We start from the raw sequence: 14,768 nt of genomic DNA, 5'->3' as shown, positions 1-14,768 counted from the left end.
TGAAAATATATTATTTCATTTTATTAAAATAGAAGAAATAAATATTATATATAATATATATAAATTCTGTGTACAAATTAATGTACTAATGTTATGTCAACACTAAAATATAGCCGTTATGTATATTATGTTGACATGAAATCAGTACACTGAAAACCTATGTATGTATTTGTTATGGAATAAGACATTTATTTATCGATATACAAATAATATATTCAGTCATAAATTGTTCCCTATCTTGTTTACAGTACAAAACGTTGTTTGAGACATAAGCAATTATTTCATCATCACATGATTTATATTATTTCACTCCAATATTACACTGTCATCTACTTTTGCACCACAACTCGACTTTTGATGCAAATCGTTAAAAGCTATGTAACACCAACAAAATTAGAGTTTGGCTTCAATTCTAATGTACACTTTAGATCATTAAACTGCATTATTTATATCCTACACCACGTGGAGTTACTTTCATTTATCCGATTCTGTCGAGCAACCTGATGCTGAGCTAGGGCCTGAAAATTAATAATATATAAATATATATATGTATACGAGTATTTACGTCTATGCTATTTACAATGTGTGATTCATATATATAAGAAAAAAATATTAATGGCGGACTTTATCAACGTAATAGAAATTCTAAAAATATTATTAGAATTTTTGTATGTTTCTCTATGAGTTTGTGCGCGCTAATCTCAGAAAGGCGCCCTTTCTGAGATTAGCGATGTGTGTGCAGTTTTGTTGCAAAATCCAATGTTTATTCTATTCCATTCCATTTCATTTATTGGTTTACGAACAAAACAGCTATTGGGATACGTAGTCAGGTCCTGTTCAGCTAGTGTTTATTACACTATAAAAAAGTTGAGAGTTTGTACCTCAGAAACTGAAGTATACAAGTTGAAATTATGGGCATGGTGGAGGTCACATCATAACGGTTGTCTGTTATGCTGTTCATGCATATAGGTGACGATTGCAACTTGCCATCACATACATGGGTCCTCAGGTTGTCTATAATTCCAGTTATAATAAAAAGTTTGTTTGCCATTCCATATACAAAAAATATAGATTTTTTTCCTCAAATATTTAACTTTTTATTCATGTAGCATACTACATAATGGAATCATACCAGAATGCCTGGAATATCTGCGGCGACGGCGAGGATTTCGCGTAGGACTATCTGAGTTATACTCTGTTTCGGTGTCAGGAGGCGCGTTTCGTGTTCGCGAACCTCGCCCTTCGTCGTACCTGCAACAAGATCGTTATAGCAAATTAACTTCATTTCTATAAAAATAAAATTATAAAGAAAGATTAGTAATATTCTTCATCTTCTTCTTTGACTGATTTTAATATAATATGGCTTGCATTATATTCATAATAGCATTCCTGTGAAATTGGGCACACTAGTTTTAGATACTGCTTGAAAGTGGATAGTAAAATCAATTCCATTAAAGTAAATTGAAATATTTATAGAACTCCTAAGGAGGTTTAGTGATCAGAAAATATTAAGAACTTGGATAAAAAATAGTAAATTTTATTTTCCCATACAAACTCTTCTTACGTGTCAAACAGGTGTGTTCAGAAACTTATTGCGTAAGTAAACTTAAAAAACCTTTGCCATTCTTTAATTCTGAGGCGAAACGAAGTTGGCGGGGTCAGCTAGTTTAAAATAAAGTTTAGCTACGTGTGATGCAAGAATGAATTTGGTGACGTGTTACGAGAATTTAGTAGTTCATTACAGATAAAACAAAAATAAAGATCCACGGTCGGTGTAATAATAACAATGACTGGTTTAAAATGTAATTTTGCATATTATTACATTTGTTTAACATGTGGATCAAGTCTTATATTTGTATACAAAAGATATTACAACAATAATTATTAAGTAGCATGTTTATTTTGATATCTATTTTAGATTCATAAACACATACTTCACGTTACAGTCTCGGGGGTTTTTTTAGTCACCCCCTTATTTCCGATGCTCGCGGGTTCGTTTACTCCCACGGTGCAAACATTTTTATTCATGGGAATGATTGTTTTTCTTATCTGGGTGTTTTATTTTTTATTATCTCAGTTGGGGTAGTGAAAAGTAGAAATGTTGACGTCGTGGTCACAGTTCGAATTCAACGAGGTAGTGGCGACCTATAGCTATCCCACGGATTTAATTGTTTTGTTTTCAGTGTTTTCCATGAATAGAATATTAGTTAGAAATTTAAATTGTCAGTTTCTCTCATTAAGGTACATGCCTGTTTAATTTTGTTATATTATTAATTAATCCAATTGTATTATTTATTATGTCTTCTTGTTAAAAGAACAATTATTAATATTTTATGGAACATAAATAATTCTTATTCATATCATAGGTATACTATACATTAATCATCATATACATAAATTACAACAAAAATATTGGTTCTAAGCAAGGTTAGAAGTTATCGAATATGTTGACATATACATTAACGTCACATTTGTAAAGATTAAATGGTTATCACAAAGTGGGCAATGCTACCACATAATATAATTAGTTACTGTATAATCATCTAATATTGTATCATCTTTAAATAAACAACAAGTTTATTATTAAGTGTAAATTGTATATAGTAACAATATTTATACAATCAGAGATACGTGAGACGAACTTCCTAACATTGTAGGATTTCACCGTGTTCCCTCCCACACGGGTCGTATTCTATCTCGCCGGGTCTATCTCGTATTTCTCTCACTGCCCAGCCAAATATGGTAGGAGCCCGCTAATGCAGTTTTATTAAAAACTTACTGCAGGTTGGCCAATATCTTTTAGAAGATTGTAGAGAGATTTCGCTAAAATATATATAGGTAATATAACACATATATTACTTTTTTACTAGTAGCTTTGATTGGATTTCCTTGGTTTGGAATTGGAGTGACGTAAGATGTTAAAGGTCCACCTTTACCTATACCTAATAAGTGCATATATACATGCGCAGTTGTACAGCTATATAAATAACATGTGATGCCCGTGATATAACTTGCCCCTTGGATCGATCCCTCGTCGAATTGCAACGGGGATCGAAATTACGACGGCTGAACCGAGGTTCGAACCCCTAGCGGTACCCTCAGATTGAGGTCGTATCGGTCAGGCGGGAGTTGGCCTTAAGCCGCTCCATAAGTCCCTAAGCGCGTTTGCAGTGCCATCTGCACTCGCCACCTATCGTCCGGTGAAGCCGTAAAGGCCAGCTGCGGCTAACAGCATTAGAGTAGTCAAAAAAAGTGATACCATTTATATGATGCCGTTCCGGACCATTAAGATGTAATGCCAGTACATTTCGTAATTTCACGATTTTATCTCCCTGTGATATCGGACGTGTTTTTAAGATAAAAGCGACATCTGTTCTCATGATGCAATCTATCATCTTCATATCAAATAGATCCGTTAATCTCATAGATATGAAAAGATAACAAAGACACAGATGAACAGGCAGGCTTTTGAATTTATAATATTGATGATATGGATAACAATAAATATTAGAGGATAGGGGGAAAGGGGATTGTCAGTAATGCGGACTAATGATCTCATTGCTAGCAATGTACTATGTCAGTTTAACCTCCACGCGGTTCACCCTGGAAACTATCGTGACAAAATTATGGTGAATTTACCATAATGGGCTAACTGACCTCACCTTATGCTCATCTTATCGTCGTCCACTGGTGTTCCGCCAGCCTAAACCGTGCGGGTGCACCATTCCATTATCATAATATTAGACTTAGAGGATAGAATAGTCTAGAAGGATATGGTAGTGTTACCTATCCCTGGATCGCCGCCTGGACCGTGGTGAGTATTGCGAGCGTCGGGAGCGCGGCGAGTAGTGGCTGCCGGCTGAGTATCGTTCTCTCTCCGGCGAGTAGCGGCTCTCTGGTGAGTAGCGGCTCTCAGGCGAGTAGCGGCTTTCAGGCGAGTAACGACGATCACTATATCTACAGATTTAATTGGAACATGAACTCACTTTAAGACACCCCTTTTATTCAAAGGGTAATGTTTCGATTTTGTTCTGATAGTCTATTTAAAATATATTTCCATATGGATAATTAGATTAATATGAATTGATCAAATATGACTGAACTGAAATGAAATGGAATTTATTTAAAAAACACGACATACTTAATAATAATATAACATATATCTTCACTTCATTACAATCACTGTGTGAATATCTCACAATCTGTCAATTACAAAATACTTAATAACAATATAATACCAACTAAGCAGAGCTTGTCTGCGGGTGCTAGATAACTGATACAATTAAATAGTTTTTTGTAAATCTATCATTCTGCAAATAGAAAAGACTAAGACCAGCACAGATAATCATATTCATGAATACAATGTTTGGATAGTACAAAGAATAGATCTCGCGAATTTCGTATGTACATGAACATCGGAGCAATCGTAAAGTGGGGTGTAAGAATATAAAACGAATCTCAAATTTATAATTTTGTTATTAGAAAATAGATGTTACGCCAAAAATAGCCATCGATGACCATAGACAAAGTGGAGAAAAATGCTGTAGTCACTATGTATGCTACTGGAACCAACAACAATTAAAGTAAGTTCAGCAATAAACTGTACAATTATTTTAAAGATTAGTCACACTTGTATTCATTACATTAGAGGAAAAACATGAAATAAGTTAATTCTGGTATAATTATATAAAAACTCAGCTGATTACCTAGGCGGGTGTGGTGATGGTAGCCTTCCTAGCGGCGGCGGTCGTGGTAATGGTGGCAATAAGGGCGGTGGTAGAAATGCGATGGGCAACGGCGGTGGCACAACTGTGTTCTCAGCACTCTCCAATGGAGACGCCACTTCTGTCAAGAAAGAATTTATTTAACTTAAAATAAATTACCATAGCATGAACAAGATGTAACAAAGGCATGAATCAATTCATTGTTGTTTTGCAATTTGCCATATGTGCAGGCAAAGATTTATAGAGACTTTGTCGTCAATACAATGTGACATGATAGCGACGGTACACAACTCCCTTCGGACAGTAGTCTTCCTTGCTGCTATTTTAAATAATTGTTATACACTTCACTTATGTTGTATTAATTTAGTTTTATTAATTGCCTTTTATTATTCCAAAAGAGTTAAACATATATGTAAAATTATATAAACGTTAAAAATTTATCTAATAGTTTTTGGTTTAATAATTACTAATGACTAATAATTCGTAATTTGAAAAGCTATGTTTAGCAATAACTTTCCGTTGTGTTATGATGATGACATGACATATAGAGATTAATAATGCATTATCTATAACATTCTAATAACATTATCTATAATATTAAACATAAAAACAGATTATTTCGTAGTAACAGTATCTATTCCGATATAGTAAGAGCGTGATACTTATGATAAAGAGTATTTGAGTTTTTTTAATGGATGAATGTACATGTTTTGGGTACCAGTGTACTATGGTAAGGTGAGAATTAAGTCAAATCTGTTAGTATGGTTTGAAGAACAATGGGCAAATTATTCCTCCTGCACTCCAGCTTAAGAGGTAGTCCAGTGACGTCATGCTTAGAGGCGTATTACGGTAAATATATGGTACTAACTGTGATGTGGGGAGGAAGCGCCGTTTGCGGACAGTGAGGCGAGCTTGCGACGAAGCGTGGCGGCCTCGTCCTTCGCTGCGTCGGCCTCGCGGCGGGCGCCTCGAGCCTCCAACCACGCTGAGTGAGCGCGAGCTTCCACTTCACCGACGGCCGTACGACGCATAGACTCCTGCTCCGCCAATTCTAATGTTAACGCGTCACATTTCTCCCTGTTTAAAAAAAAGGATTGAAAGTCTAATTTTTTTATAGCTTATTATAGACTAGTAAATTTACAACAAAAAACTTTTAAGTGTATATTAGTTTGTATGTGTATAATACTTATTCTGAAAAGTACTGAGATTCCAGTGAAAGAAACGCTGTTAATGAACCATATTCATCAGATAGACCATAATAGGCTTGCCACCGTTTGTCATTGCATTCAAATATGCCCAGTTGAGAAATGTGAGGGTTTATATGCTCAAATGTGAGGGTATATGTATTGTGATTATCACGACGTCGAGAGTCTAGGCTAACGGTCCTGTTATATTATTCCTATATTATTTCTTCTCAATTGGATATATACATATACTGAACTGGATGGTAGGGAAAATATAAAAAAAATTATTCGTAAGCGGCTAAAACGTCCTATATGAATAAATGATTTTTGCATTTAAATTTTAACTAAAAAGCTCTTGGTCACAAAAAATTCTACTCACTTAAACCTCTGTACTTCTTGTTGCAGAAGTTCTATTTTTTCTACGGTGCTAGCTGATTCGCCTTGTTTGCTGAGCCATAGTGATTCTTTGCTGTTGAGTTCTCTGCAGAAATTGTATATTTAATTACAAAAGTAGGTAATACTTATTTTATTCAAAAAGCAAGCAAAATTCAATCATAGCGCGCTCTATTAGTGCTAGATAAGTACTCTTTTAATTTCATTTGCAGAACATTCTTTACAAACTAATATATTAATTCTAACCAGTGCAAATAAAAGTAAAAATATATCAAATATAAAAATTAAAACACACAAATATGTGTATACAGATAATGGTAAATTTAAAATTATATTCATAGTTCAGTTTTATTTTTACTGAATTAATAACTAATTAATTTATCACTTTTTAATAGGTCTATTGATAAAGTATCCTATGAAATATATAAGAAAGTTTTTGTATCTTACTTTACTAGTTCATTTTCCCTTTCTTGGAAATATTTTCCAAGAACCTCCAACCTCGTAGTAGCTTCTGTGGCTTGCTGACTAGTAGTAACCAAAGACAGTTGAGTTGTCTCCAGCTCTTTAGCGAGACGACTACGCTCTTTGTGCTCACTCTATAAAAATATTGGAAAATAATTAACTTTTAATTAATATATTTCAATTTTCATTAGATTTCGAAGCATTTAGTTTTTCAAAGAGGGAACAGAAGGCATAAATTTAATAGGTAATAGTGAGTTTTTAAGGTTGTTATAATCCTATAACCTAGCTTGTCAGGTATGGATAGGGAGCATCTGGATCATTCAGGATTTCGAGTAGTTTAAGTTTGTAGAAAATTTTATTAAATTGATTCAGCATGATTATAAAATATACTTTTATATTAAATTTTTGATTAGCAAATTAGTATACAAGAAGTAGTAGTAGCAATTAGGAACTGCACTATTATAAATATTCATAAAATTTTGAATGCCTACAGTATTTTTGGCATATAAAACATATGCCTATATGCCTTTTATATTCACAGGTACTGTGAGGACTTCAATAAATAAAAAATAACTAAGAAAATACTAATTTAAAAAAAAGTGACAGACATAATGCAATATTAATTTTGTAAGGAAAGAAATATATAATTAGACTTTTTTATGCTTTATTATTACTATCTTTCAAAGCCGAAGAACATGTAAAATTGATTTAAAAGCAGTCATCTGCGAGTAATTTATTGGACTTATTTTGTGTGCATGTAAAGCCATATTAGGGATACTAATGCATGCTAAATGCATCTCTCGAGATGCAAGACATCGATTTTATCACGTATATTTTATGGTAGGCCCGATGGTGTATATATTCGTGAAAAATAGGCAACATCGTTTATGGTATCTATTTATTTTAAATTACAGTAGAGAGGAATGATTAAAAAAGGAAATAGATAATTGTAGATAATAACGTTATCATACTTAATTGTTATTGCATTGAATGTGATTTTATGATACTGATTAATATAAAAATTCAAATATACAAATAATAATTATTATTCGGATTTTTTAATCCAATTGTCAGACAAGCTGACCACTTGATACCAAGCGGTAACCATTTTCTATATACAAGAATAGCACATCACATTATCGTTTATAACCATATATTATTTTGTATTGACCATCCATAATACCACTTATGCATTGCCATTCGAGACGACTAAGATGTCATGCCGCCTATCCAGTAATTTCACTACATAAACTGCATCACACAATCGAACCACAGCTTACAAAGGAAGCTGCTTGGCAGATGAAATAGGTTGCTCTGAGGGTACCTCAGAGCAACCTATTTCAGATCTCAGATGATTCTTTTAGTCTACTTCTTGTAGTATCTAGTAATAATAACCAGGAGCCATCAAAAGCACAGCAGTGATAAAAATGTATATTTATTTATGTATAATATTATATTGTGAAATTTATTCTTTTTTTTAGCTAAATAATACTTACAGGTAGTGCTAAGCTAATTGTAGCTTAGCATTACCTGTAGGTATTATTTAGCATCATGATTGCATGATTCTCTGAATTTTATTCCCAAACTTAATTAAGCAAATAAATAAATTATATTTAAATACAGGATTTTGTATACATCTTTATTACTTAAATACTAATTTAGCTGAAACACTGCAATTGTAAATGGGAATTTTTTTAAGAGACCCATTTGAATGCTTTAGCCATTACTTGTGTCTATTTATATTATACATTATAGTGTATATTTACACATTTATATTCTGTGCTTACGATTGCAATCCCAGATATAGTACTAAGTAAATGATATTATATCACGGTTGATCTTATTACTTATCAATATTAATAACAATTTAATTACCATTTATGTATATGCAGGTTATATTATTACAATAGAAATATACATTAAAATGTTACCTGATACTTATTTTCAAAGCTCTCTTTCTCTGCCAAAGTTTTGGCTAACTTGGCTTTGATTTCAGTATGGTCGATGAGTGAGGAAATATCAATATCGGATGAAGCTCCACTCTTCAAATTGTTCAAAGCATCCTGTAATTTACATAATAATATATTTTATAAAGAAGTACTTCCTTTAAAAAATATTTCAAATAATATGAATGGTACAGTAATATTTAGTACAACAAAGAAAAATTACTATCTAATTCAACATTCATGTCTCCATATTAGTTACCTGACCTTAATGCATTTGTATGAGATCATTGAATCTTAAATATCAGTTACCACAATTTCCACCTTTATTTTATTTTAATTTCTAATTAACTGAAATACAGTCATAAAAAGCATCTCTTAACAGACTTCCTGTCTGTTAAGAGATGCATTTTATACTATGATGGAATTATAATTATCAAAATTTTTAGAGAAAAACTATAAATCAATATATGAACCAAATTTGACAGGTTTATGTGAAAGAGTTTTTGAGTTATGAGGGGGTCCAAATGGTTCATGTAAAACTACACACAGTGCTGCCCACCAGTTCTATTACTTGAACTCGGCTTTGACACGCTCCCGCATGTCTAGATAAACAAAATATTACATACCTTAAGTGCAGTGATTTCATGTTTCTGCAGTTCAATTGTGTTATTTGCATCTGACAATTTTTGTGTGTATTCTTCTAGTACTTTCTTTTGTTTTTTTGATTCCTCTAAAGCAGCTTCAGCTGATACATACTTCAATTGGAAGTTGTCTCTGTCACGACTGATTGTAATTAATTCTTCTTCAAAGGCTTCAATTTTACCTGAATTGATGTTATTAAAATAATAATTATTAAAAAATGGGAAAAGCTTCTATTCATTGCAGTATTTTAAAAAATCAATACATAAATATTGAACAAAAGAACAGATGTATTTATACAAGTTAAATAATATAAACAAATTATAAATAAATACTTGTTTCTAAATATCTAATGAAAACTAAGAAAATGATTACCATTTAAGGCAGCAATGTGGTCTTCAGAACTGTTTCTCTCAGATAAGAGTTCACTAAGAGTATTTTCAACTTCACTCAGTGTAGTTTGTAATTCACCTGCAGTATTCTCAGATACCCTTAGCAATTTTTCATTATCATCCAGAGAGTTTCTAAGTCTTTCATTTTGAGCTTTCAATTCATTTATTTCTTCTTTAAGAGACTGTACCATGTCATCCATTCCAAAGGAATTATCTTCAATACCAGCCAATTTTGTTTTAGTTGTTGAAAGTTCTTCTTTTAGTATTTCACCCTCCTATGAAAATTAAAAATGTTGGACAACCTTTGCTCCATAAATTATAGGAGAGGCATTCAGCCATTGTAGGAGACTTAATAAATACAGTACAATTGTCACAGTTTTATCAAAATTAATTTATAATATGCATGTATAAGTTGGTCTATATAAGGGAAATTAATTAATCACGGAAGGTACATCTATGATTCTTTGATTTAAGAATCTTCAGTAATTTTTTTAACTTTCTTTCTAAGTTACTAACTTATTATTGTGATAATTAGTAAAAATATGAATATTTTCATTGAAACAAATTACAAGACTAATGGTAAGTAAAAAGATAATTAGTTATTATAAACTTATTTTAAAACTTTGTAAATATTTACCTTATTAGAAAAAAGTAGATCCCTTTGCAATGAATTGATGGTGCCAATCAGTTGACTGTCTTGTCTCTTATTGTCAATGTAGTAATACCCTAATGTGAACAACAAGACAGAAGTAGCGGTCGTGAGGAGGAAAGTCAGGAGCCGATTACTCTGGTCATTGCTTGCACCATCACAGTATTCATTTGTGTAGCATGTTTCTCCTTAAAATAAGATAATAAATATATAAGTAACTTTTTTTACAATGTGTTAAATTTTATGTCCTGTATTGTGGGTCTAACCTTACCAATTACTAGAACAACACATTAAGAAGGTAGTTATAATTCCACAACATAGCTTGTGTGCATGTTCCAGATTAAAAGCTAAGGTATGGCTGTGAAATTATCAGGTATAGAAGTAATTTGGTTTTCATAAAGAACATTTTAGGTATAAGGGCTACCATTGGATTTTTTGTAAAGTCTAGAAAGTAAATGTGTAATTTACATAATTATGTGATTCAGAGATTTATAAAGTACCTATTGCAGATAATCAACTGTTTAGTGATTTACTTACCAATTGAAGCAAATATAGCTTGAGTTTCATCATTAGACCCTATAACAGATTTATATTTTGCCACAAGAAAATCCATAAAAGAAAATTGTTTATCTGTTTCTATATTTTCGAAATCAGGTGGAGTATCCACATTGTATATACTTTCTAAAGGTGAAGACTCTTTTGTAGATGCCCAGAGACCAGCTATGGAAGAATATATACTGGAAAATATACCATCTGTGTTATCATCTGGGGGAACTACAGTTTCTGTTGTTGTTTCAGAATTAATATCTTCAATAGGTGGTGTGGTAGTTTCATAGTTATCTTCACTTGAAGGTGGTGTGGTAGTTTCATATTTATCTTCACTTGAAGGTGATGTGCTGAATTCATAAAACTCTTCTAAAGGGACAGATTGACTTGTGGAAGTACTGTAATCATTATCTGTGGGAACTTCACTACTGTCAATGGAAGACATAGTGTTGGAATCAATAAATAATTGGCTAAATGTATCCATTGTTTGTTCTGTAGATGTTTGAACTGATTCTGTAGAGTATTCATTCATTGTACTTTCTGTTGATGTTAAAATATTGCTGTTATCAGTAGACACTGGTGGTTCCACATTTAAGACAGGTGGTTGTTCCACATTCTCAACAGATGGTAATGGCAAATATGGAGGTGGCAACTCTACATTTAGATTAGTTGGTATGTTTACATTTGAATCAGGTGGTGGATTTATATTTAAATTAGGTGGTGATTCCACAGTTGGAACAGGTTGTGATTCCACAGTAGGAACATGTGTTGATTCCGAATTAGGACCAGTTGTTGAATCCAAATTTAGATTTGATGCTAATTCCGTACTCAGAATGGAAGCTGATTCTAAATTTGAATTTTCAACAGTTTGTGTGTCCACATCATGTGGAACAGGTTGCAGTGGATCAATATAACCACCATTCATATTTTCTACATTGCCATCTATATTATTATATGGGTTCTGTGCCAAATTGTTATCATGTTGGTTAGCATTTGGAGTATGTTCAACATCACCTGAATTTATAGGGTTTCCTATATTATTAGTTTCACTAGAAGTATCAAGAGACAATAGATTATTCTCAATGTTGTTCAAAGGCAAAGGTGTTGAAGTATTTTGTTCATTATCGTCTGTTGTAGGAGCAAGGGTATTTTTCAACAAATCTACATTATCAGGCACATCCACAATATTCATAGAAGACTCACTTTCAGCGGATGTTAGGAATGATTGAGGCAAAGAAGTTTCCTCTGGAATTTTCTTATTAGGAAGTTCATTGATAAATTGTTGTGTATTTAAATTTTCAATTGCATTGTTGGTTTCAACAGCGTTTTTTCCTTCTGTACTCTGTGAACTGTCACTTTCTAAAACATTACTATTTTCAGTATTACTAATATCTGAATGGCTTGAAGTTTCTTGTTCCACAGGAATATCTTGTGAAACATCTTGATTATTACTTAACACATTTATTGCTGGGTCAGGAATATTTTGGACTATTGTACTCACATGTTCTGATGGTACTTCATTTATATTAAGTAAAGGTGGAATCCCATTATCACTGGTTACAGTTGATGCTTCAGTTGTACTATCTTGATATGCTGAACTTACAGTTGTTTCCGTTGTATATATGGTTGTGCCTTCGAAAACCTCATGTGGTTGTTGCACTTTGTCTGGCTGCACTTCCGGCGTTTTCTTCCTAATTTCTAGTGGCAGCTGAAGTAATTCCGATGACTTCACGAATATTTTGCTCTCTCGTAAGAACTGTGGGTTAACGAAACCATTTTTTCCATTGATACTTGCGTACCACAGTTCAGGATCGGCACCAGCTGATTTCATGTACACCAATACATCCGAGTTCCCACGGAAAGATATAAATCCACTTTCACCACTATTATAACTTAATAGTGTCTTTGCTTTCGATATAGGGGCTGAAATAAATAAAAACAGACTGTAGAATAATATTAGCACTCAAAACAGATTGTCACCTTTTGAAAGATAACTTACATGAACAATCTTGATTAACACAATAAACTTTGTCGGGTAAACGACAATGGTATAAAGAGGTACATAACATAATTAAAATTATTTTAAACACAATCATTTTGGCATTATATTTTATTATTTACTTTTATAAAATTTATGAAATATTAAAGATTAGGCCACATCATCTGTCACTTTCGGTCGGTCGCTCGCTCGTTCGTTCTGTTTCACGCAGTGAGGTGTTTCATCAAAGTAGTCGTAAGTTTATAATGTATTTACAAAGTTCGACACTTTTTACATTTATTATAAACACATATAATTACGTTGTATATTTATAATTTCGCTTAAGATAAAATAAACTCATATTATTCTATTTTCTTATACTTCCTGATTTAAATCGTCGATTGGAATGATGCGGGTCAGACTATTCTAAGAACTACGGAACGTTTAGTAGAGGGTACGGTTCAGTGTTGTCACATTATTAGATTCGCCACTGAACCTAGTGGATTTGACCATCCATTATGTGGCTTAAAATATTTTTACTAGAAAAAATAATTTTGTGGGCAAATATTGAACAGCGGAATGCATATTTTATACATATTTTATTATCGGGAAGCCTATAAAATATAAAGATAGGTTTTGTAAAAGCGTAGAAAAGTATATCAATTATTAGTAAACAAAACTAAATATTGTAATAATTTTGAAAGGTACCTAATAAGGGTTTTTGGAAACATTAAAATATTTCGATATAAATTGAATTTCACAATGGTTATTGTAATTTCATTGCAGTAAAGACAGATTGAACTACATATTTTTGTCATAAATTATCCATTATTACAATATTTTTTTTTATTAAGCTGGCTTTTATACGAATGGTTAGTGATTTTTTCTGGTTTTTAGTGTTTGCATTGTGGGCTCCCCCAAATATTTTCGGCAATCCTGGTAGAGTTGCCATGCTAAACCACACTGTAATATCAATTTAGGTAACTGATTGAGCATCTAATCGGTACTTACTGGTATCGTATGCTTTCTTCTCTACAATGTATTATTTGTTTATAGAAATAAAAAAGTAAGGTCAGTACTTATTAAACTAAACTGTGAATTACACGTCATACCATGTGGTACATTCATATGAATTAAGCAGATGATACACACAAGGCGTTTATTGAAATTTAGAAAAATTAGGAAAATAATTAAATCCTTGGAAAGAAAACCAGATGAATTAAAATTTATAGCTATACCTATACATTTATAGTTTTTTCTTATTATTATATCTCAAAACATGTTATTGTGACGTAAAAAAATCGAGAGTATGGACGTAATTAATTTTGACTAATTTAAATAGGCTGGACTGACCCAAATGCTCTTACAGACATGCATTTGAATGAAATATAAAATTAGGAATCAAGCCCTTTCTATTGTGTCTTTAATTAATCTTTTATGCTAACTGACATCACCAATGAATAAGTCCGAGAATTTTATTGGGAATAAAAATACTTTATTTAACAGTATAATTTTTGTGTATTTCCAACCATATTTGATTGTTGTTGTTGTTTTAAAATTCGTCCAATTTGGACAGGCGAAGAGCATTGCCCATACTGCCTAGTCAGTAGTTACATTAATCTTCAGTATATAAATCGTTTTATGTCTTTCGTAGAATATTCAAGCTATTCTTGACTGCTTCAGTCAAGTTATTTCTTAAGTAGAATATCCGAAATAATTTTCTCACGTAATCCATATAATTGGTCACCACCATATTTGATTCAAGAATAAACATATTTTCTTTTTATAAGTACATGGCAACGGAATAACCATATACAGCCTAAACATACCGCCCACCATAGACGCACTGATGTGT

General features: G+C 32.3%; 1 protein-coding gene across 1 annotated transcript; it reads right to left on the bottom strand.

Annotated features, from left to right (window-relative positions):
* Window positions 1-38: 38 nt before the first annotated feature.
* LOC131841894 (transport and Golgi organization protein 1) lies at window positions 39-13,117 on the bottom strand. Its single transcript, XM_059190262.1, has 13 exons — window positions 12,935-13,117; window positions 10,927-12,858; window positions 10,378-10,577; window positions 9,724-10,015; window positions 9,336-9,532; window positions 8,695-8,826; window positions 6,749-6,897; window positions 6,288-6,389; window positions 5,593-5,801; window positions 4,707-4,845; window positions 3,787-3,957; window positions 1,133-1,251; window positions 39-518 (listed from the first exon to the last, which is right to left on the bottom strand). The coding sequence occupies exons 1-13, from the start codon at window positions 13,029-13,031 to the stop codon at window positions 475-477; spliced, it is 3,783 nt and encodes a 1,260-aa protein (XP_059046245.1). The 5' UTR covers window positions 13,032-13,117; the 3' UTR covers window positions 39-474.
* Window positions 13,118-14,768: the final 1,651 nt, after the last annotated feature.

This window comes from Achroia grisella, unplaced genomic scaffold (assembly GCF_030625045.1).
Source record: "Achroia grisella isolate CSIRO2021 unplaced genomic scaffold, CSIRO_AGI_Agris_v1 utg204, whole genome shotgun sequence".
In the NCBI taxonomy this organism is placed as follows: domain Eukaryota; kingdom Metazoa; phylum Arthropoda; class Insecta; order Lepidoptera; family Pyralidae; genus Achroia; species Achroia grisella.
Note: the sequence above shows the minus strand (reverse complement) of the source record. Positions and strands in the feature narration are given on the sequence as shown.